Raw genomic sequence first — 25,115 nt, forward strand, 5'->3', positions numbered from 1 at the left:
ACCCACTATTCTCCCCAAGGCCACCACCTCACCTTACATGTACGTCTTCTCCAGGCACCTAATTAGTGGAGCCACACCTGCACGGCTCCACTAATTAAGTGGCTGTCCCTTTATTTTCTCATGTGCAGCAGCTCAGACGTGCACCTTAGATGGAACTATCCACGGGCCATCTGAACGGAGCTTGCAGATCACTGGTGGTCCATGGACCACAGTTTGAGAACCTCTGACCTATCGTATGTCCACGTAGGACTACTTTCAGGCATCTCCTACTGCACCGAGTATTTATTGCTAGACATTTCACATGGGGAAAATGTCTAGAATGTCTGTAGTCCTGTAACCTGTGCTAGTAAAGTAATCGAATGGCATCAAGGCTACAGTAGTAAAAATTGATTATGATCATGTCACAGTATTAGGTAAGGTCGGTTATCCACGGCATAGGTAGAAATTTTACCAAACCAGTTTACAAATGTTTTAAACTAGACCAACAAAAAAGAGTAGAGATGAGAAAAGGTAGGGTAACAGGCACTTCTGCAATGTATGAAATGAACAATCTGTGCCTGAATTCTTGTTTCTTAACAGCCCCACATAGGGCAGATGAAAAATTTAAGAAGTTGCTATGGAAAGTTAGTGTATCAATATGAGGAGAACAGAATTACAGATAGGAACTAACTAAGCTGTCCAAGAGTCAACTTTATATCCATTTTAGAGGAATGGAGGCATGGTTTTTATTTTGGGGTGAGAAGGACACAACTGAGGTATCCTTTTGCCATATTTACGGCACCAACCATTCACTGCCTCAGTTGCATAACTGCCAAGCTGGGGACAGTTATTATAATTCGTAACTGAAGAAATCTGATAAAAGGCACTGGATTGTGAACCCAGATACCCTGATTCCATTCTTAGCCTTACTGTAGATTTACTGACAACTTTGGCAAGTCACTTGTTTTCTCTGTTCTGTAACTGGAGAGTGGGGACACTAGACGGATGTGAGGGAAAAAAAAGAAGAAGTGTTTGTGAAGCGCTCAGATACTACTGAAATGTGGGCCACGCAAGCAGAGTCCTGTGTTTCCTGCAGCCACAGATTTTGCTGAGAAATTCACTACTTCAGAAGCTCAGCGTTCATTAAAAAAGTTTCTAGCTCTCATGGTAACACAAAGAGTGACCCAGGCATAAGCTATTAGAGGGCTGGGTTCTGGAGGTTGTAGAGCGGCTGGAAGAATAGCTCGTAGGGGACACATTTTTTGGCTCCCGAGGACAGCGTTATATTCGGTAGAGGTGTACTACAATACTAGACATATACAGAGATGTTCTATCCAAAGTAGTAGCTCCATACCAAGTTTAAAACTACAGGTGAAAAACAAAAGTTTTGCCTCTCGCCTGCATTGGATCCATTGCTCTAGACAGACACTAGCACTCAAAGGAAGTAGCAAGCAGTGACACATCATCCATACACTATGTAGGGAAAGAGTAATAAAATAGTCTAACACAAGATAAGTCACTACAAATAAAGGAAAGAGGTGACTGCAGGTCAGATAACATCTCCCACCAAGAGGTTTCTACAAACCATAATTAGCCCAACTTTTATAAATATGTTGTTAAGTCTATTCAATTAGCTTTGAATTCCAGATATTTCTCTGTCTCTATAAATAGACATTATTTAATTGTTTATCTACTGCCTGATCCACAGAGAATGGCAATTCAATTTTGTACTGCTTAAAAAATATTATGCATTGAAGACCAGGCAGCACTTTTGCACGTACACTTAACAGAGCTGATATTTCTCCACCCAAGACACTGCACAGTGCCCGAATGAGGGAGTTTGTATTCCGATTTGTTTGTAGGCTCTGGCGAAAAGCAGAATGGCATTATTGGTTCCAAAACAAAAAATAAAATCACTAATAGCAGTCTTAAGGCAATGGCATCCCGGCTTGCTACCTCCATGGTAATCCTAGGAGGGGATGCAACTCAGCCTCAGATGCTAGAACTGCCTTTGGCTGACACCTCTCTCTTCTCCCAACATCCTCAATTCACATTGCTGTACATTAGGAGGCAACTGAGCGGCTGGGTACAGGAGTAGGTCAACTACAGAACACTATGGGGGAGGAATAAACACTGGGTGACTAGTAAGGCGGATTTCTAATGCTAAAGGCATCTGTTTCAAGCCTACACTTCATGCTTCCCAAGTGTGAGAGAAAAAATGGGAGGTAAACTAGTTTAATAGGAGAAAGGAATCCATACACAAGGCTCAGAGAGGGAAGAGGAGATATGCTCTCTGCCATGAAAGCAGACATACCAGGGAAGCTGTGGATGTTTAGGCAACATGGCAGCAAGATGATTTTTCAGTTAAAATAAAACCATGTCTGTCTCATTCAACTGAATTGGGTAGAAATACACATTATTTCTGTGCAGAGCAGTGGCACCAATTCAGAATAAGGTTTCACTCCCATTCTTAAAGCAACAGGACCCTAGTTCTCTTTTCTCCTCCCTGCCAGCAAGACAAAACCACCACAAAGGAGTCAAACACCAAGACCCATAGGACAATATGCCCTGTTTGTTACATATCTCAGATGCATTTTTTTGTAACAAGAAAACCTAGAGTTACATTTCTAAAGTACTTCCCTCTTTCATCTATCCTTTCCTCGTTTCCCTTCACATTACAGTAGAAAACTATTAAGCATCTGCCAAAGTACAGTATCTCTCTTTTTCTGCACCTTTTTGTCTGACAGAGGCCTGGTCTACGCTGGCGGGGACAGGGTGTGTGGGGGGGGGGAGTGGGGGGGGAACCAATCTAAGTTATGCAACTTCAGCTATGTGAATAACGTAGCTGAAGTCGACACTTAGATCTACTTACTGTGGTGTCTTCACTGTTGAAGTCGATAGCTGACGCTCCCCTCTCAATTTATCGCGTCTAGACTAGACGTGATAAATCAACCCCCGCTGGATCGATTGCTGCCCGTCGATCCAGCGGGTAATGTAGACAAGCCCAGAGACTGACTAGTGAAAGTGTGTTCTTCCATGCTGAACTGGTGGACCATTACTTTTCTATTTGTGCTCTGTGGTTGAACCCTGGAATACAGGTTTTGTTTGAGGGGAGGAGAGAAGAGAGGGGTGGACACAAATTTTAATCAAAACTCAAATTCACATAAACAAACGCAAGTATCCTTTTCACTGGATTAGCAGGACTAATGCAACCCCTTTCATATAAACTGTTTGGGAAAGAGTTGAATTGCATAGAGGTCTTGTTTCACCTGTAATTCTTACAAGCTGGCTTCACTGCAAAAGTGAAGAGCATTTGGGCCATAAACAGCTATCAAAACTGAAAAAACCTGAATGACACGTCCCCCTTCATCTAACCAATTATTAACAGAAAGCTACACAGGAGAGAGCAGCAGTGAAATACGATCTTGTATCAGACTACCGACAGAAATAAGTGTTTAATGCTTAAAGTGTGCAACATTAGTGATCTATTCACAGAAGTCAAAGGAGTCATGTTAAGGGGAAAGAGCAAGAGTGTTAAAAAAAGGAAGGAAGGAAAGGACAGGAAGCTCAATTATAAGAGAAAATTCCTAGTAACATTATCCCAAACTGATAATTTATGCTTAACAAAACTGGTGCTCCTAAAGAAAAATTCAAGACTGTCAGAGAAAAATAGAAGGGACTGGTATCTACAGATGGCCCAACTCCATTGCAAGAGGCATTTGCTTACTTGGGATTGCTAATTAGTTTCTAAACCTTACTGACACACAAAATCCACAGAAACTGGTTGTTTTACCTACGGTATGGTAACTAAAGTACAGTGTCTCCTATTCTTTATTCCCACCCTGCATCTCTTCTCCAGGCTTTCGTTAGTACAGTAATTACTTAACTATGATTCTATATGCAGTCCATTCATGCAATCTATGTGCATTGAATTAACAGCTAAAAAATTAATTTCAACAGGTGAATATTTAATGGCTAAAGATCAAGGTTATGCAATGTCAAAACCGCTCAGCACACAATCTAGAGTTGAGAGGCAGCCAGAAAGCCTACAATTTTAATATTTAAAGATGATACACATAATATAACACTCAACACGCTGCTACTCTGGAGACACCAATTTAAAAACAGTTTTTACTGGAATTTTCCATTATCCTACAAACTGCAGCGTAAACAGTAAAGACAGTGCCTCTTAGAAAAGCAGCTCTGAAACAGTGGCTAAGGAAAGACAGCAAAGCTATGTATTTTTACCTACTTTTTTAAAATACTAACTCTCTCCAAATCTCAGTGACCAATGAAGAGATTTATACTTTTCTTAAAAATAATCCATTACTAGATTTCAGCTTTTTATCCTCTAACACAAATTACTGCTGAAAAAAGAACATTGTCTCCACAAATGAAGAATTTCCACCAGTTCCTTGGCACCAGTAATTACCACAGCATACATCTCAGTGCTGTGGTAATCTATGACAAGTCCATATTTTTGGGGGGCGAGGGAAGAGTAGTTTATCACCTGAAGACACTTTTAGAAGCGTTTCTTAGAATCAACAGGGATTCCTTTTACTTTTAAAACTTCCTTGCAATTTCACTTCTTTAAAATTGACACTCTTGGATCCTGTGGTGGCACAATTTATTTAAAATATTAAATGTATATCCATCAGCCTGAAAACACAAATTGACTCCAGACTGAAATTTCTCATAGATGGTATCTGTTTAGGAATAATTGCGAATTGACTTTGAAAATAGGGACAGGTACATGCTTTAGAGACGATGACAAAAGAAGCAGATTAATCAAAACAAAGGGGTTGAGCATTTCTGCAAGCCACACAGATATTTTATGAACTCCCCTTTCTATGCCAGCTCAACAGAAGGCAAAGAAATATTATTTAATATGGTTACACTGTGGTTTTCAAATGCTATTCTTATGACAGATTCTTTTGGTTCAGATTAGGAGTACTTAACCGCTTGGATACCAGGAGTCAAGAACTCTTCCTCTGGGACTTTACTACCAGTAATGAGATGCCGTAGCACTAAGCAGAGAGAAATTCAAATCCCAATTGCCATTAGACAATTTAATATTATCCTCAGAACTAGAAATGATGATGAAGTTTGCTGCAATTCCATGATGAATGAGCAAGTCCTCCCTGCCGCCCACCTGAACTTTAAAAGTTGCGTTTTCCAGCATTCTATTTGCTTTAAGTCCAGAACCACAGGCTGAAAACCCACTGCTTTAAGCAGAAAATCTTCCATATCTCTATCTCTATCTATATAGAGAGTTGCCTTGTTAAACACATTAACTTTGATGAATCTCCAAGTCAGAAGAGCCAGTTCACTCTAGCATTTGTTTTAGCCAACAGTGCATAAACTGAAGACACAACAAATTAGATTTCCTCTGTAAAGAGTTTAAACTCAACCTCTGCAAAACTAGTGTGTCGTTTATTAAGTGTTACTTAACACAGTTCTATCCCGGAGTGTAAATTAAATGAATACTAGACCCAAATCTACTATGTTCCAACACAGACTTGTGTTTACAACCAGCACTGCAGTGGATCATTTCCATCAAAATATATACCAGAAGGATCAAGGACCAGTTCCATCTTTTAGGAGACTGTCTTGTTATTTTAGTTTGGTGCTCATTAAAAGGTACCAGATTGACAAACACGGACAAATGGATTGAAGGCTTCCCACACTGTCTCACCAATGTGTGGGTCAACTCTGACTTGACAAGGATCACCTCTGAGATTGAACAGTTTTTCCATGTGCAGTCACTCTCAGCATAAAGACTAGGGACCATCAATAAGGGTCCCTGTTAGTATCACTTATGCCCATCAGATAGCAATGATTTGAACAGATCTGGCTACACAGAGATGAGCTGTCAACTATCCTTCCATCGAGGAAGAGACGATAGTATACATTGCTACATGGCTCTTTGGGGGTATTAGCCAAAAGCTCTAGGGTCAGGCTGAGGCGGTGATTGCAAAATGTAGTGTATATGGGCTATGTTGCAGTTGATATTTTATTCAGTGCACCGTGTCACAAAAACAGGGATAACTTTGCCTAAACTGCTGTCTCTTTACACTTGGATCAGCAGCCATGTTACAAGGGTCACATGGTTCTTTGGTTCTCTTACCAAGTTGTGCATGAGCAGGTCTAAGTGGAAAATTCAAAGTTGGTTGTGTTGCCAACCATAGCAGTTAGGAGAACAATGAGCTCCCAGACCAAGGTGGATACATTTGTACTACCCTGGGCAAGTCCCTATTCATCTTCTGTATTATACAGACCAGAAAGAAATTTGGATAAAGATGTGCAAGTTGATCTTATCACTGGTCTTTAAAGTGTTCCCAGCTGAAAATAGACCAATCGGTGTACAGTTTCACGGGATAACCTCAGTGTTCTGTAAAGATCTAACAGCTAAAGGATCATTCCTCAGAGTGCAGAGTCTGTTTAACCCAACTGTCCTGAACACATGCAGCCTATTGCGACTCTAGATGAATGCCTACCCACTGAAAGAGGTTTCCTGGTTTCTCCCTTTATTTAGTAACAGCACTGTAGCATCACTGCAGGATACGTTTACACTGAAGAGGAAGCAAAGCTGGAGGCTGGCACTGATTTAAACACTCACTCTGTAGGCAGGATCTCATGTGATACTTTCTGAAGTTTCTGGTCGCGCACTGGTAGAGGAAGTCCAGGACTATTCCTGGTATTAAGACTTTGTACTAAATCATGAAGTTTTCCGTTGGCCACTTGGCGTGATTTTTTTTTTTTAAATATAAACATTCCAGCATTATTCCAGAGACCCCAACTCAGAGCAGGCCTCATTCTCCAAGGCAGGGTTCAGACAATCCCCACCTGAAGACCTCACAATCTAAAGGGACAAAGTGAGGAAAAAGCAAGTATCCCCATTACACCAGTGGACAACTGAGACTCAAAGATGGCATGACATGATTAAGGTCCAGCTGGAAATCTGTGGCAAAGCTGGGAACGTATCCAGATTTCATGAATCCCAGTTCAGGTAGCTTAACTACAAGACCATTCTATATCTGTCCTGTATGGCATAATGGCAAGTCAAAGAAATGCTGTAATTCTCACATGCTAGTGTATCAAGGGGGGGATTCAGATGCAGGTCAACATCTCTAGTAACATCTCTATTTTAGGACTGCTTTGTGAGCAAATCCTATGCATTGTGAAAGGAAATCTGAACCTGCCTGGGGAAAGAAAAGGGTACCACAGATTGCAACATCTATGTCTGGAAGAGAAAGCTATAGATGAAAAGCAGTTGCTTCAAGAGAGACGAGATGCACCTGCCAAGGATTTTAACCTCTCGTCAAGCAAATCATCTCCATCTGGAAAGAAAAATACATCCTTCCCCTGGATGTGAACAGACTACTGCAATTCATTCTACCTCTGGCTCAGATGGATACATGGAGGGGCTACAACCCACATAGAATGCAGTGACATCTCCTGGGAAGGACAGAGACGCAAGACATCACACCATTGCTTCACACACACAGAGCAGATTGCTTAATTCCTTCCAGGTGTAAGTTAGCATCCTTCAATTGAATTCCAAGGATTTAACTTGACCATGGAGTGTGCTATTTCAGTGACCCAAGAAGAGAGCGGAGCTTTTCAGACAACAGTCAAGCCCTACGACAAAAGTGATCAAGAAGTAGGTTCTATGCAGCGGGACCTCAACCAACATATATAACATCCTATTAGAGACCGAGTCAAAATCCCCAAAACCTATTGTGACAAAGCTCTGTCCTTGTCTCCGTGGGTCCTGCGTTTCCTGATGGATTTCGCTAGCCTCAGAGCTCACTGTGACCCTCCACTTAACCCTTCTTTTTCTCAGTAGACTGTGACCCTTGCCTCTAGCCATTTTCATCATAAGCCAGTGAGGGAGGTGAGGAGAAGCTATCCTCCCTCGTACAGTCTCTGCTGTCTCCCAGTCTCAGTGATTAATCGGGGGGGGGCGCAAAGAGGGGGCGCCCAGGCCCGCCCTCTACTCCAAGGTCCAGCCCAGGGACCCTAATAGTATCAGCAATGGTAGCTGACCTTTTAGGAACAGGACACGTACAATTCCCTGAGCAGCCCCCACTTCCTCAAGCTCCACTTCACCCTTACCTCAGGGCCTCCTTCCTTGTGCCTGGTATGGTGTGTACAGCTCAGTCTCTCCAATAGCACAACTTCACACAGCTCCTGACATGCGCAGCCACCAGACTAACTGGGAGGCTTTTAACTAGTTTCAGCCAGCCCGATTGGCTTCAGGTGTCCCAATCAACCTAGCATCCTCCCTGCCTTCTGGAAAGCTCGTAATTGGCCCCAGGTGTCTTAATTGACCTGGAGCAGCTGCCATTAACTTATCCTGGTACCAGGGATTTATTTAACCTGGGGCTAATATATCTATCTCCCACTACTTTTCTATAGCCATCTGGCCTTGCCCCATCACATTATCTAAAAACTTTTGGTACTGCATCTTCTACCACCACCACCACCAGAAAGCCAGTGCTTCCAGTTTCTCACAGGTAGTCCCCAACGTCTATACCCGTATGTAACTGATGTCTGCTAAGCACCATGCCAGGTTCCTGCTCTTTGGAAGTCTTTCCTTCAGTTTCTATTTATGGTATCAATACAGTGGTGATTACAGTGCACTTCTAAATACCTTGAAAAGAGGCATGATCCCTGCTTTCACCCTTCGGATAATTCTCCACCTGTGAGTAATTGTGAAGATCTGTTTCTTGTAACCAGAGAATGAATCCACATTCCCACATGACCTTCAGAGATCTGAGGTTGCTAATGTCCTATGGCAATAAGTGTCCACGATGAGCACATGAGGCGGCTCCCAAAATACATACACGTAATTGACCAGGCAACCCGTGGTAAACTCTTGGCATGTTGTTAAGAACCCAAATGGAAGGGCTTTTTTGGGGGCAGAGGGGAATTGCAGAAGATGCACTCTAGAAGCTGTCTGATGGAGATACGCAGGTATGCTTAAGAGTTTGACACAAGTAAGTTCCTTGGATGAATGCTGACTAGAGTTGAGGTCATCCTCTTCATCCAAAAAAAAAAAATCTTGTAGTTTGATCTGTCAAGAACCTTTGAATCTAGTGAAACTGATCTCCCCAGTGGCTGGTCTGTGGACAACCTGGGATAGAAGCCCAATTTGACAGCCTTATTTGTGTAAAAGTGGCTTCTTTGAAAAGGGAAGCCGAATTTCCTCTTGCTCCTGGAGATGAAAAGAGATTTGCTGTTTGGCCTTTTGGATTCACTTCCTTATTTCTTCTGGTGGAGTATCCAACTGCAGGACCAGAATGACAGTCATGCTGCCACTGAAAAATGTCTCTTTCCAGGCAGTGTGCTGTGAGTTAACTGTTTCTGCAGTCATTGTTCCCCCTTCAAGGTGTGAGGACGAGTCGGAGAAAAACACAGTGCACTTGCCTAGGGTTTTGATTTTCTTTTATTTCTTGAACTTTCTGGAGGATCTAGTGTCATTACCAGGCAGTTATTATAGGACAATAAGCTCTTTTAGGCACCTTCTGGGTCCCTTTTTCCAAGATTAACATTCCTTAATTTCTGCAGTCAATAAAGGAATGGGAGTGGGCAATCTGACAAATATTGGCTGCTGCTTAAGTGAGCGTGGTTGTGAAGGACAGAAGAGATGCCCATCTCCTTGTCAACTGTCAGTAACATTCAGGATAGAACCTCAGTGTGAGCTTGTGGGAAAGGGGAATTTCTGGGCTTGAGTTCAGATGGTGGCAAGCGAAGGAGTTATCCCCTGTAAATTTGATTTAGGTTGAGCTTTCCTTTTCTGACTTGCTGTGATTTACTTACTCTAATCAGTAGTCAAAAGGCAGAGATTAAGGTTTGGGTTTTCGTTGCACTACCTCTCCTGGGCAGTCCAGATCTACCAAGATCAAGAAAGGCAGGAAAATAAGGGTTCTCTCAAAAAGAGGATCCTACACAACATACAAAACCTAATTAAACAGACACTTTCCTCTCTGAATGTGAACTAGTTTTTCCTCAATACGTTGTTAAAATACTAGTTCAAAACCCTAGATATTTAGAGAACTCAACAAGTTAGTCAAGTTAATCTGATATATTTAAGTTTCTTGGTACACATTCTCTGTGCAAACAAATATAAAGCGACTTTAGTTCCCCAGTGCTTTTAAATTTAATTTTTGTCTGAACAGAGGCGCCACCTCCAACGCCCTTTCCAGAACGGTAGGCAAGGGTGTGGTTACTTTTTAGAAGGGAGCAGAGATTAACCACCAACCCACTTATCCTGCCCCACTGATTCACTCAGTTTCTGGAATCAGTCTTTTCGGAAATAGGAAAGCTATTCTCTTCCTGGAACTAAAGGTTACAAGGAAAAAATCCAAATAACCCAAAGAAAATATACACTCCAGTATTAAGGCAGTGAGAGAAAGCAATGGGTGTGCGGGACATGGGGGACAAAGACGACAGAAGGGATACCATATATACTCCCAAAATCTGGCCACAAGACAACTTGCAGGAATGCGCCATACTTAAGCACATGCTCTATACTTCTATTGTCACTGCAGCCATGCTAACATCGTGTTTGTGAAATGTACTGAAGATAGTTCGTGCCCACCCCCCCCCCGCCCTGGTCATCCTTTGAAAGAAACTTTGTTTACTGCGGGGGAGGGTCCTAAATGTTTTTAGATTAAAAGGTCTTAGATATAAAGATGTGACAAGGTACTGCTGATGTTTGAAAAATGTTATTAAGAAAGGACTTCTTATATATAAAATATCTATAGCCTCCTATGAGCAAGAAAAAAGTCATGGACCTCTGCTCCACAGTAGACCAGGTCTGCCAAGAAACCTTACCCCAAAGGTTTCCTCACCCCAAAAGCATTTACCATATTAAAGCATCCATGACAGTCAAAATAACGGGGTTACCTTTACCAAATACACTCTACGGAGACAGTTTAGCTGTACTGGAGGTTTAGGGAGATGGCACTGAAGGTTCTACTGCTGGAATAATACAACACTGTTGAATGGCCCCTGCTAAAATTATTAAAACTGACTCAGTTGCAATTTTTTAAAAAAAGGGGTGCCTCTGAATAAGCATGATTATTTCCTTTCTTTTTATGGAAGGACTATCATTTTTGTAGCAAGGAGTGACCAGATCAGTTGATTTCCTCTTGTATAATTTGGCTGCAGAATTTGATTTTCTTAAAATAATTTCAAATAGCAATGTTTATTTTTAAGCATTTTCTATTTCAATTTTCACACTTGCAGGAAATTATGGAGGAGCCAGACAATTATTCAATGATGGTAGATGGTGACAGTTTTAATTAACTTTTATAAAGCTTTAACTTTTTGAATTTCAAAATCACGTTAAAATATACAAAGTAAATATCCTTAAATCAAACTCTAGTAAGTTCTCAAGAAGCATTTTTCTTTGCTTATCTGTAAATGATGATCATCAAGGGAAATATTTTGTGTCTGTGTGTGGTGAAATTGATGTTTAATAGAGGTAGTATTACTCACATACTTTGGCATCGACTGAAATGGCCATGATTGTATGAAAAAAATAAAGCAGTACTAATTAGACCTAGAGAAGGATAAAAACTCTGAATCAGGAAGAACAGTTCCATCTAGGGAACAACCTTCCATTTAAAAAAAATAATACTAATTTAATTGGCATTGAGAGAAACCAGAATGACCTGGTGTCCGTCCATCAGCTGAGGAGAAGACATCAATCTGGTAGCGTTTTGTGAAAGAATGTCCTGAGGATCAGATTCCATCCTGCAAATTGTTACATTGTGTCCTGTCTTGCCCCAGGAATTCAAGGTACTTCTCCTCCACCCTCAAGTCGACTAATATATTTCTTGGGGGGGAAGGAGTGCCACCAGTTGAAAGCAGACTTCAATTGGTGGTTTTAGGACACCTCTAGCATGACAGTGAAATTCCAGTCTTCCACCAGTTACTGTACTGTGGATATCTGAAACTGTTTGAAGGGAGTGAACAGTGTACTTGTAAGGATGCAGTCGAGATTGAATCAGAGAAATGTGGTCTGAATGTTAAACCCTTTTTGGAAGCCTTCAAAGAAAAAAGATAAAGACGTATTTCAGAAACCAAATGGAAAGAATTAATGACAATGCAGGCATACTAGTTAATCAGATTCTCAATTCTTTTGCATGTCCCAGTTTTTAAAACCAGAAAGCCATCAGGTCTTCAGAATAAGAATGTTGCTCTCAGCTCTTCCTCACGTTTCAGGCAGTTAGATTACTTATTGTCCAAGTGAAAGGCCATCCTCTCCGTGCCTTTCCACCAAAGGAACTGGAAATTGAACAGTTAGAAGATCTAGCAAACACACTCAGGCTCATGAAAATTTCCTATTTGGATGACCAGGTAAACTGATCAGAGACCAAGGATTATGTGCATCAAGGAGGACATGTCACAGACATAAGAAATTCCACATTTGAAGAAAAAATCTGCAAACAGAAAAGATGCAAGCATAGCCCAGGAACAGCTGCCATACAAGTGACCATCATTCCTAGCAACAGAAGGCACAGAAAAGCAGATGCTGCAAGATACTGAGAGACCTCAGTAGACACAGAGATCACCTCCGAGACTGAAGAGAAAGACTGAGAAAACTGTTAGTTTAGGAAATATTTCCCATGACAACTTTATTCCCTAGGTTATCCTGAAGTGGGTTTTTGGATGTACTTTTTGTTATTCTAGAATAGAGTTTTTTTCCCCACAGGATGATCATTTGATGACCTGTGCTACCCTGAGTGTGCATAAGATATTGAGTTTTATGGACTGGGATGCCTTTTTCTTTAGTGGGCATTTTCTCTGGATACAGTCCAAGGATGTTTGGCCTTAGATTTTCTTTTGGGAAACGAATCTCCAACAAGGGAAAAAACAGGTTTCCTTATTTATGCTCAATCATCTACCCTAAGAGCTGCTAGAGAGATGCTGTCCCTGCTGTGAGGCAATGTAGATTAACAGATTTTTAAAACCAGAGGGACCATTATGATCATTTAGTCTAACCTCCTTCACAATACTGGGCATACAAATTACTGGGCGAAATTCTGCATCAATGCCAGCATTCTAACTCTGGATGAACTAGAGAATATTCATTCAAAAAAAGATCTCAATTTAAAGACTTAAGTGATTAAGAATCCACCAATCCCCTGGTAATTTGTTCTGATGGTTAATTACCCTCACTTGAAATCTTGCATCTTATTTCCAATCTCAATTTGTCTAGCTGCCGTTTCCAGCCACTGGATCTGGTTGTGCATTTTGCTGCTAGATAAAGGGCCCTCTACATCATCTCCCCATGCAAGTGTTCCTATGCCATGATCAAGTCACCTCTTATCCATACCCTTTGAGGGGGAGTTTAAGCTTGGGAAGTAGATTTCTGGGAGCAGCAGCAAATCCTGACAATGAACTCAGGCTCACGCTCCAGCACTCCCTCTTAGATGGTCTGATACAAGGGGTTTGAGGAGGGAGGGGCACTGGTACTACAACCATCTTGTTTCCAGCCTGGGCTATGCCATAATTTGGGCAATTTACTCAAGAATTCTGATGGCAGCAGTCTTGATTGACATGTAACCAAACCGTGTAGGAAATCTGGAGATACTGCTGGGGGGGGGAGCCAGCTCCACGGGGTCCTTCAGGAAGCACTCAGTATAGAACATTCTTCAGCCAAATAAGGAAGCTCACCAAGTTTCTTAAGTAAAGCGAGAGAAATTAAGTTTAGAAAATTAGGAGATAGAAGCTGTTCTCCCTGACCAAAGCACTAAGCTGGGATCATGCACCACAGAAGTAAAGCAGGGGAACATTTAGAACAGGGAAGTACTGTAGAATGGCCAACATTTTGCACAGAATCCTATGCAAGGAGTTTGATAAATTACAAAATCCTGCACACCCCAGAAAATATCAGTATGCAATTCAATTGCTGCAGGACAGCGGGACACTAGACCCCAGACTGGATGACTCCCTCCTCCCCCTTACCCACTCCAGACTGGAACTGTACTGAAAAGAAGGAAACGTTCCAGTTCCGGTGCAAAGGCCGTGAACTCCCATCCTCTGAAGTCTTTCCCCACCCATGCTGCAAAGACCATGTCCCTGCTACTGTTGCCTTCAGAGCAGCACCAAGACATTAAAAGTGTTTAGCAAGTTTCCTTGGTGCTCTGAAAGCTGCAGAGAAAAAGAAAACCTCAAGATGCTTGCCCATTTCACACGCCTATTACTGCTGCCAGTCGCTTACTGCATATGGAATTTTTTCCCCCCTTTTTACACAGTAGAACCTCAGCATTCTGAATACCTTGAGACTGGAGGTTGTTAGTAACTCTGAAACATTTCTAATGCTGAACAAAACATAACCCTTCTTTCAAAAGTTTACAACTGAATGTTGACTTAATACAGCTTTGAAACTTTACTACACAAGAAAAAACGCTGCTTTTAATCTTAATTTCAACAAAACAAGAACAGAAACAGTTTCCTTACCTGGTCAATTTTTTTTTAACCCCTGTATTTTCTTTTTGGTAGTTTACGTTTACCACAAATACCGTACACTCTTTGCTTCCCCCCCCTCTTCCCCACCTTTTTTTTATGGTCTCTGCTGTTGCCTGATTGTGTACTTCCAGTTCCAAATGAGGCGTGTGGTTGACTGGTCAGTTTGTAACTCTGAGGTCTTGCCTATCTCTCTCACTCAATACATTATACAGAGTCATGCATGAGGCAAAACAGCATATTCAATGCCAATGACATTTAACATTCCTTAGGAATGTTTTTACAACCTATGAAAAGCATGCAATAAAAACCCTTATTGGGTTGATAATTAAATATTGACTTTGGGTATCTCTTAACAAAGACTTTGACAGCCAGAAGTCCATTAAAGGTTAATCGACTTCACTCTTTCAAGAGTTTTACATTTTAAGAAACACATCCATATTTTACTATAATAAAAATGTTGAAGCACCATCTTTTACGCAGAAAACAGAAATAACGGAGTTAAAGCTAATCTAGCCAAGTCCTCTTATCCTTGCTTTTTGGCTTAGCAGAAAGCCAAATCCAACTTAACAATTTGTTTTAGGGGGTAGGGAAGAAGAAGAGGGGTTGGTGTTATTGACACTATAGTAGCGAGGTTTTTGCTTTAAATTGGTATAAGATTGCTGTGCAACATCAAGCATGTACAGAGGTTTTTTTATTTTAAATTAGTGATACTAGTCCACTTCACCATGACTGACTGGTTATTCATTCCATCATCTTGGTCTCCTGGTCTAACAGTTCTGCTGAAGTGGAGAGAGCTTCTCAGACAAGGAGAAATGTGCCCCTCAGTAATCTACATAGGCTGTTAAGCAGCTGCGCTGACTAGCTCCAAAGGGAATTCTACCTGGCAGGATAGAGACTGAGAAACAAAGGCTGTTAAACTGTGTATATTGCATATATAAGGACCTTTATAGTAAAAACTGTGGAACTTCCTAGGAAGAGTTCTTGCAAATTTTTAAAATTCAGTCTGACAAGCTGTTTTATTTTGCTCCGAGTGATTAGACATTGTGGAATAATCACATAGCTTTAGAAAAAAAGCAAGAGTTTACAGAAAGTGACAAGATATGCATTCAAAACCAAGCCTTCCCTTCAAAATACTATAATACAATATGGAAAATGCCCAATTTAAGCTGGTTAAATAAAAAAGTCACTCCTGAAGACCTTGTGTGTTAAGTGTCAGCTCAGAGCAAATTTTACCCAGGGATGAAAAAAGAGGAGGGGTTTAAAATGGAAATGCTGTCAAAGCTTTAACTATAGCATAGCAAAAAGACTCTATAATTACCATTTATATAACTCCTGCAGAAATTTTAAGGAAAAACACCTTTACCTTTGTTCCAAGATAAATTGTTCTACTGCTTCAGATCTGCAGAAGCACTTCACTTTATCTTGAGACTACAGTCCTGAGGTATTTAATTACCCTGTCAAGACCACTAAATGGTCTGGCACCATGCCCTTTCCCTCAATCTCTGCTGATTGATAGCATCAATAAAATTTACTTGCTTTAATTAAAGCTCCAAATAGGATCCCCTTTTGCCACTCGCTAGATCAATGTTCTTTAATACTGGAAGAACAAAATACAAAAGTGAGCAGGGTGTCTCTTCCTCACCTTCACAGTTCATTTGCCTCCAGTGTCCTAAAGGAGCTTTTACACAATAAATACATATCTTCCAGTTCTCTTGAGGTGGTGGTTAATGGAAAAGATCACTATTAAAGGCTTATCTACCAAAGATTCCTTCCTGTTAATATTCTTCCACAAAGATGAACAGGTCAGACCCGCGAAGAGCAATGCCACTGGAAAATACCCTTCATTGCTACATGCATTCAGCACTAGAAGTCTGCCAAAGAGAAGTCAGTGGATCTGTGTACTAGTCACATTCTTCATTGTAGTCTATAAAATGCTTATCAACTGTGTTTAAAACATTGTCATAAGCAGGGGATGTTCTTGGGCAAGCAATAAATTATGGTGCAACAGTTATTTTAAAATGATTACTGTTGCAAAACAGGATAATGGTTCACACCTAACCAAGTATTGCTACTGAATGAAAAGAGGTGCATGCCATTAAGTTACATAGCAAACTATTTAAAAAAAGGTATGCATACCTGTAGCATGTTCCTCACCTCAAGTCTCCCTTTACTATAGAATCTTATTTCTTGGCACTCAGATGAGAAAGTAGTCTACAATGGTTTGCCCATTTTACAGTTTCAATGTTGCATTACATTATCTTCCATTGTTGGACAATTAGTAAGTGATAATACCAAAGGAAATCTTCACAACACAAGCATGGCCCAGAAATTTGGAAAGTTAACTTTGCCAACTTCTGCATGAATGACACTCCGTTTTAAGACTGAGGATTTTTTTTTAATATATGCAAGAGCTATGTAAGAGTGGGAAGAAAACCTACAGATTTAATACTTTTGATTAAATATTTCTTAAATCTATATTCCCTTGACAGGTGATAATTACTCTTGTAAACACTTTAATAGTCAATCAAAAAAATGTTTCTTGTAGGAATCATGTGAGAAGAAATGTTTAACCAGTCTTTGCCCAGGTAGAAATCAACTGCTAACTTGCAAGGAAGGGCAGAGGTCTGGAAGCTGTATTTGCTGACAAATGCTGTACACAAAGAAGCACTTCAAATTGTTCTACTTGCTACTCGCCCAGGATTAAGAAAATACATGTCTCAATGACAATGGTGACCTCAGAAAATCCCACCCATAATCTTGAATTTAAGTGAACTCTGACATTCAATCCATCTCACACTAAATGGTTAACCTTTCAGTGGTATCTTGCATTTTAGCCCCAATTCAACCTGAATTGGCATGATGGGGGAAGAGAAAAAAAACAACAAAAACAAAAACCAACAACTGGTCCCAGTGGTATTTCTGTGGGACAGAGGTCCCTCCACCCCAGGATATCATCCAGGGATCAACTTTGCCCATCTCCACATCCAAGCAGTTCACCCCCTCCAAGCAGTGACAAGGTTAAATTGGATTAGCAGTTACAAGGGCAGAAGTGTTCTTTCCCCCTTTCCCATCCATGACACCTTAAACTACAGGCAGTTTCATTTTTGGCATCAGGGGGAAAGTTGCCTGCTCTAGACTGGAAACACAGCTCTGTGACAATTCACTAGGGCAAAAGAATTACATTGTCTGCACCCAGCTTCGTAGACAGGGCCTCGCCTCAGACTTTCAACCTAGTCAGAGTTTACCTCAGAGATCTTGCAATTTGGTACGCTTTTCTAGGTAAACATGAAGATAAATTGTTCTTCAGCTTCTACCTTGGATCTAACAAACCCAGTAGAAGCCACCACTAGAGATACCTGTTCTTATTCCAATGTTTCTTGATTTTTTTCCTGAAATGGAAATTCTGTTCCTGCATACCAAATCAATCCAAGACATATCTGGCTTTCCCCATCTCTATTTCACATCCAGACAAGTCCATCAATTTTTGGTCCATTAATACCTTCTACTGGCATCTTTTCAAAACTCATCAGCTTACATCCCTGGAAGAAGTAATCTTTCCCAACCAAGGAGTGAATACATATAAGCAAGTGGGACCAAGTGAAGGGCTGAGAAAGAGGAGGGACTATACTGACCAGCTCAGTCAAAAAAGTTAAAGATTTCCAGCTAGCTCATTTTCTATTCAAATGCAATAACTCACTCAGCACTGAAAAGGTTCCAATAGCAGTATCTTCCAAAAATGACTCAGATCACAAAACACCTTCTATAACACACCAAATTACAATTTTATGATCAAACTGTACTGTTAGTTGAATCTAAGACCTCAAGCTGTGATAAAAGTCCACATACATCGTAAGATCTACAACTGTCAACTATTTGAGGCAGGGATTATCTTTTTGTTCTGTGTGTGTAGTGCCTAGCAGAGTGGGTCTCTGATACTGGATGGGGGACTCTAAATGTTACCACAGTACAAACGTAGATTTTTTTCCTATTGCCAAAGGTCAAATAAGTAATTAAAACAATGAGGGCAGCATAACACAAATGTATAAGCTGCTGTGATTACCAGACTGGGTCTGAAAACATGATTGGATGAATGAATAAAATGTAAAGTATTTTGCAAGTATTTTAATAAAATCATTCCTACAATTTTTTTTTAAATAATGTTGGAGAGTTAGTTGTATTTGTAAAAAAGTGGCAGCCTGATTTTGTACATGTTGCAGTATGAGCAAGTTTTCAAGCACATCTTCTGCTGTAAGAAAACAGTGTTGGTAGACTCTCCTAAAGATTACAGTATTAATGGTGGCTAGTGCTAGAGGTGGGAATGGAAACCACAAGTTACAGATGCCCAATCCCATGCTCAATCCATAGTGCCATGTGGTAGGTACACTACCCTCCAAAATGGACTACTTTCACGGTGAAAGCTGACAAGTGTCGATCATTTCACCAGACCTACTGCAAGGTAGACAATTTCAGGGAAAAAAAATGGGCAAAGGAAAAAAAATAGCTTTTGCAAGTATTAAATATTCAGCAAAAAACGCTGCCATTTCCATGTTTCGCAAATTCAAACAGGCCCATCGTGTCACAATACTATGTTCCAGCTCTAATCGCAGCCTTATTTATAGGAGTCAAACAAACAATGAGGGATAGCCCCATCCTTTCCCTTTGAAGAGGAAGCATGTAAAAAGTAAGAGCTATTTCCTAGCTGATGTAGGAAGCCAGCGAGGAGCCAGACAATTATTGGAGAGCCTGTAGCAATTCACTAAAACCTCTCGGAACACCAAAGAGTAGGTCAGGGAAGAAAAAAAAAAAGATTCTTTTCACTCCTCAAGCCCAGACATATAGCTATCACAGAACTTTGCTGTCTCCGAAGACAGCTCAAACCTTGCAAATCAGCATCTGAACTGACCTAGGATGCAGGATTTCCAACAGATCCTTATGAAGGGAACATACAACACTCCCTTCTTGAGGCAAAATGCTGCCCCTCCTCCCCATTATGTGAAACTCCCACTGAAGTCAAGAAGAGAATTCAGCCCTTAATGGAAAAGATATGAGCAACACTCAGACAGTTTGCAAAACTAAGGGGAAAAGTAAAAGTTAATTTCAGTGCAACAGAAGGTCTCAGCATTTTGGCATACCGAGTTGGACTGTGTTTATAAAAACGGCTAGACATGCTCCTTACAAATTTTGAAGAAAAGATCTCAAGCTTAATGATCAAGCCTAAATGTTTTTGTTTCTCTTAACTTCAGTATCCAGGTGTTGGCTACTTTTACAATTTTTAACTCAATGCTACCATGTGTTTAACCTAGCAGATAGACTGTATTGTGTGAATGAGGGTGGGGGATGAGATACCAGTGTTCCATTTACTGCGTTTTTGCTCTTTCCCTCCTGGTAACATCTCCTTTTCCAGTGCTTTTCCCTTCTTTGCCCAATGACTATCTGCAAGGTGAACAAGGATTCCATACACATTAGAGCTGTCAAGCGATTAACAAAATTCATAGGGATTAATGGCAGTTTTAAATCACAATATTAAATAATAGAACACCATTTATTTAAATATTTTTTGGATTTCTCCTATATTTTCAAATATAGGCTCGAGGCCCAGAGCTCCGGGCTGGGGCTTCATGACGTTAATTTGTTAAAATTAACGCGTTAATTTTGTTTTCAGTCACAGGTGTTAACTGTGATTGACACCCCTAATATACATACATACATACTGAAGGAAGTTACTGTCAACAACCTTGGGGGATCATTTTGATTTTGGATGTCTGGCTTGAGTCACCACATGTAACATACCCTTCTGACTCGCAACTCAGTAAGGCAGCATTCTACGCAGAACTGTTTTACTGGGGCAAGAGGTGTCACACAAAAAACGCACATTTAAAAGTTCACAACACTGTCAGACCACAAAAGAGTTCCTTTACTTCAGGGACACAATCCAGATCAAATAAAAACGAAAATATCTTAAAAAATCTGCAGATTCCTTGGGAAATTAGTCCCTTCCTCCGGTCTTTTTTTGATCAGTTCAAGAGAAAGCCTTTCAAGAGTCGAAACCTCTGCTAGAGGAATAAAGTTATGTCTTTCATGCTAAAGCATACCTCAAACACAAATACATGTGTTTAACAGGATATAGACCAGCAGCATTCAATAAAATTTGCAGATCACTATTCATTTTAATAAATCTTATAGGTTAGAGAAAACATGCCCTGCCTTTTCCACCAGGAACAATCTCTTTGCCTCAAAAACCTTTTTAAATGTCCCAGATTCACTTTTACATTTAAGCCCTTTCACAATCAAGTCTGACCTCAGTAAAGGGCAGAACAGGCTACATTTGGTAACTGAGCTCTGAAGTCACTAACTAAAGCATCATTGTCTCTAACCTGAATGATAGTGAGCTGGATGACAGTTGCCTTTAGACACTATACAAAGACTAGAATATAGTCAGTAAATACAAGGATGAACAATATTTTACTGACACAAAGTATCCTTGAGAGATGAAACACTTCCTGACAACTTATCCTGTTTAACCTGTGTTCCCTGGCTTCTAAAGCCCAAAATACTCAGAAGACCCTAGGATGTTAGCATCCTTCTGACTGAAATAATTCTACAGAGACTGAGCAAGTTAGGACAGAAGCTTAAAGGCCTAGAAAATATGACTGATGAGGAAAGACTGAAAAAACTAGGGTTGTTTAGTATGGAGAACAGAAGAGTAAGGGGGGCCTGATATCAGTCTTCAAGTACATAAAAGGCTGTTATAAAGAGAAGGGTAATAAACTGTTCTCCTTATCCACTGAGGAGAGGATAAGAAGAAATGGGCTCAAATTGCAGCAAGAGACTCTTAATGTCTAACCTAAGAAAAACTTCCCAATTCTAAGTGTAGTTAAGCACTGGAACAGGTCACACAATAAGTTTGTGGAATCTCAGTGATTGGAGGTTTTTAAGAGCAGGTTAGAAAAACACCTGACAAGGATAAATGTGGGTAATACTTATAGATTCTAGGACTGGAAGGGACTTTGAGAGATCGAGTCCAGTCCCCTGCCCTCGTGGCAGGACCAAATACTGCCTAGACCATCCCGGATAGACATTTATCTAACCTACTCTTAAATATCTCCAGAGGTGGAGATTATTTATTCCAGTGCTTAACCACCCTGGCAGTTAGCAAGTGGATATTTTCATAACACAGGCAAAAGTTCCTATTAACATCATAGACACTTGGGATCATTATTCACAAAAGTTAATTCCCTGTTTTGCAACTTAACTGCACACAGAAACATTAAGAAAATATTATCTAAACATTCCACAAGTAGCTGAATGCGACAAAACAAAAAAAACTGGAAAAAACAAAAAACACACCCACAAAACCCGTAAAGACTACTAATTAACATTTCAGCTAATTCTCTAAGAATTATTTCACTCCCTTTTAGCATGTCACCAGTCAGAATTTTCACTTTGGACTATGATATGCCAGAGTGTAACGTTCCAATGAGTACCAGCAGAAAAATGGAAAAGGTGTATTAGGTAATATTAAAATTTGTTTTTCCCCCATTTTCTAATATTTTTATTTAATAAGTAATTAAACTAATACTTCATAGAGCTTTGAAGATGCAGTGTTACGCTGTATAAGCATTATTTTTATATCTTGTAGGAGAGGATATATAAAAAGAGCTTTAGAGATCAGTACTAAAACCTACAGGGACATCTCAGTAGTACCCTGCGCAGACACAAAATTTATATTCATGGATGTAGATATCCAGAGAGCTGCAGGGTTAGTTCTGCCTCAGTGCAGGGCACTGGACTAGATAACCTACTGAGGTCCTTCCCGGCCTACGTTTCTAAGATTCTATGAAAATAAGCGTTCAAGAGGAGCCCTTGAACTTTAGGAATAAAAGGACAGCTAGCCTTATTCTTCCCCATTCTTGCCCCTAAGCTCTGAAGGCACACAAGCGCCACCATAAACTGGTTTAGGTGATAACACTCGGGGAGGGGAAGATTACTCCTCAGGATTACTTCTGTTCTTTACAGAACTGTAAAACTGTATTGTGGCTTGGCCTGCTTGATAGTATTTGGGGCAAAAACTGAATCCAAAATACAACTGGAGGCTGGCTGTGAGTTGGACTCTTAGGGTATGTCTACACTGGAGTTAAAACCCATGGCTGGCCCATGACAACTGACTTGGGCTAATGGGGCCTGGGCGAAGGGGGATGTTTAGCTGCAGTGTCAACATTCAGGCTCAGGCTGGAGCCCATGCTCTGGGACCTTGCAAGCCTGAGTCAGGTGGCATGGGCCAGCCACAGGTGTCTAATTGCAGTGCTAGGGTTTTTCCATACTGCTCTGGCCTTATTCATTTCAGCACATTTTATTTTAAACGGGTTTTCCCAGGGACACACCAGTGACAAAGTCTTCCTAAGCAATATACATATTGCATAGAGGAAAAAAAAAAAAAAACCAGGGAAGTGGTACAATCTCTCCAAACAACAAAACCTTTCAGAAATACAGTATGGCATATATTCTAATGAGGGAAACCCCAAAATCATGCAATTATGAGGAGCCATTTCTTGGGTAAAATGTCAACAGGCATACATCTGATATGGAAACAATTTGGCACACAGTCTAAGTATCTTCTGTTCATGTTAATGCCCGGTTACTAAATGCGCTAGTTTATGAATATAAAAACATTAGTGTTGCCTGTATCAGAAAGCCTAAGCCACAGGTGGAAAGGTCGGAGAACATACTGTGGTGATTAATGTCACAAAACTTAGACTTCAATCTATATTTTCCTCAAGCTAGAATTAGCACCACATACTTTTATTGTTTTGGTTTGAAGTCTCAATCCGTTCAGCGTGTTGATAGCCTTTTCAGCATCCTTGGGGTCAATGTAGTTCACAAAGCCATAACCCAAACTCTGTCCTGATTTGAGAGAGAAAAAACGAGAAGAAAAAAGAAAACCATTAGTTCTGCAGTAAACAATAAATGAACTAAAGTATTTAAGACATACACCAATATTCTGCACAAAAATACCCTGCGTACGAGAAAGGGCTGCCTGACATACTGATTATTCAACCGCTTACTGCTCCTATCAGTTCTCTCCGACAGCATTCATGTTTATAACTTGCTCTTCTACCTTCCCATCGACTGCCCCAAGTTTTGTGCTGAAATCACAATACCCAGTTTAATTAAGAATTTGAAACATTCTTAGGAGAAATATGATCAGACTGAGAGGCAGGAGGAAATGTAGGAGCTGCTGTAAGGTTAAAAGAGAAATTAATACTGTGAATTTTGACATATCACCAACTTTCTCCTACGCTCAGTTATAGAACAGTGATGAAATTCTTTGATAGCATTTAAAAGAATGTATGTTTCAGATGGATTAATAATTAGAAAATCCCAAATTCTGAACAAAAACCAATGACTTACAAAGTTATAAAAGCAACCTTTTTATAAGCTAACCTCCTCTTCAGATATTTACTTAGTGTATGAGCTTTAGGTCTTTAAACTGGTATTGCACCACTTCAAGACTCACTTTAACCTATGTTCAAGCTACTCTACTGCATATAACTGAGCATAAGCTAAGGGTATCTTCATAAAAATGTGTGACAATTGGGTTTTTTTTGGCATCTACGATGACTATTGCACATGGGAAAGATGGGCTTTTCCAGAATTTTCAATAAGTTTTGGTTCACTGAACAGCTTAGTAGTAACAATTGGATTGTATCCCATTACATAGCTGTAAAGGAGGAATTACAGACCAACTTTTTGAAACTTCAAATCCTACAATATACCACCATGAAAGTTAACTGCCAGGACTGCAGCCTTTTTTTATAAGGATTTTATCTATATGCATGCGCACAACTATGAACAAGAAAAACCTTAACTAGCTTATGTTTAACAAAAATAAGCATATTTCTAATCGTCAAAGAGCTTTACGAACACTAATTTTCAATAAAGCTGTAAGGTAGCTGTTTCATTTTAGAGATAGGGAAATGAGGGTTAGCTATCAAGGTAAAAAATTTGACCTTTGGATCCCTAAAATTAGGCACCTGGACTTACATGTAGACACCTAAGTGGTGGTGCTGTCAAAAGGTGCTGGGTACCCAGAAGTCCCACTGACACAGTATTAGCCAAAAATATGAAAATAGAATTCCACGTCAAAATATTCTGAGATTTCACTTTATAGTAATATGAACACCTTAGAGATTAATATCATATTAGCATATATGTGTCTGTATACAGCATTGACCAAAGAGTAGCAAAACATTCATAGTTCTCACAAAAATCCTAATCATTTCAAAGGGACAACCAAAAAATACCTACACAATTTTCCGTGACTTTTCGAAGAAAAATTCTCATACTTCATAGTACAGTTTAACACTGGTCCATTCACTTAGCATTCAAACTAATTTCTTACCAAAGTGTTAGTCAGCCTCAACCAAACAAATAAATAAAATCCAGCTATTGATAGCATGCAGTGATTTGTTTATACATACACACAATCATCCTCAAAAGCACTATTTTGTTATGGCCTCTGAGCAAACGCCAAGTTAAATGTGAGACCTTGTGTACATTATATGTGGATTTTATCAGGGGGTGGAAGGAGGGTTGAAAAGTTGAATTTCTTCTGGACTGATTGAGTGGAAAAAACTGTTACAAGGTCCTTC

At 40.1% G+C, this 25,115-nt stretch overlaps 1 protein-coding gene across 18 annotated transcripts in view; it reads right to left on the minus strand.

Annotated features, from left to right (window-relative positions):
• The window catches only part of ELAVL2 (ELAV like RNA binding protein 2), a 146,035-nt gene that overhangs the window by 17,447 nt on the left and 103,473 nt on the right, over positions 1-25,115 (minus strand). For all 18 annotated transcript variants that reach the window (XM_045022250.1, XM_045022248.1, XM_045022256.1 and 15 more), the window contains one exon: positions 23,264-23,367. In XM_045022250.1, the coding sequence (XP_044878185.1) occupies positions 23,264-23,367 (104 nt within the window). The remainder of the gene's footprint in view (positions 1-23,263; positions 23,368-25,115) is intronic.

Source organism: Mauremys mutica, chromosome 6 (genome assembly GCF_020497125.1).
Source record: "Mauremys mutica isolate MM-2020 ecotype Southern chromosome 6, ASM2049712v1, whole genome shotgun sequence".
Lineage (NCBI taxonomy): Eukaryota > Metazoa > Chordata > Testudines > Geoemydidae > Mauremys > Mauremys mutica.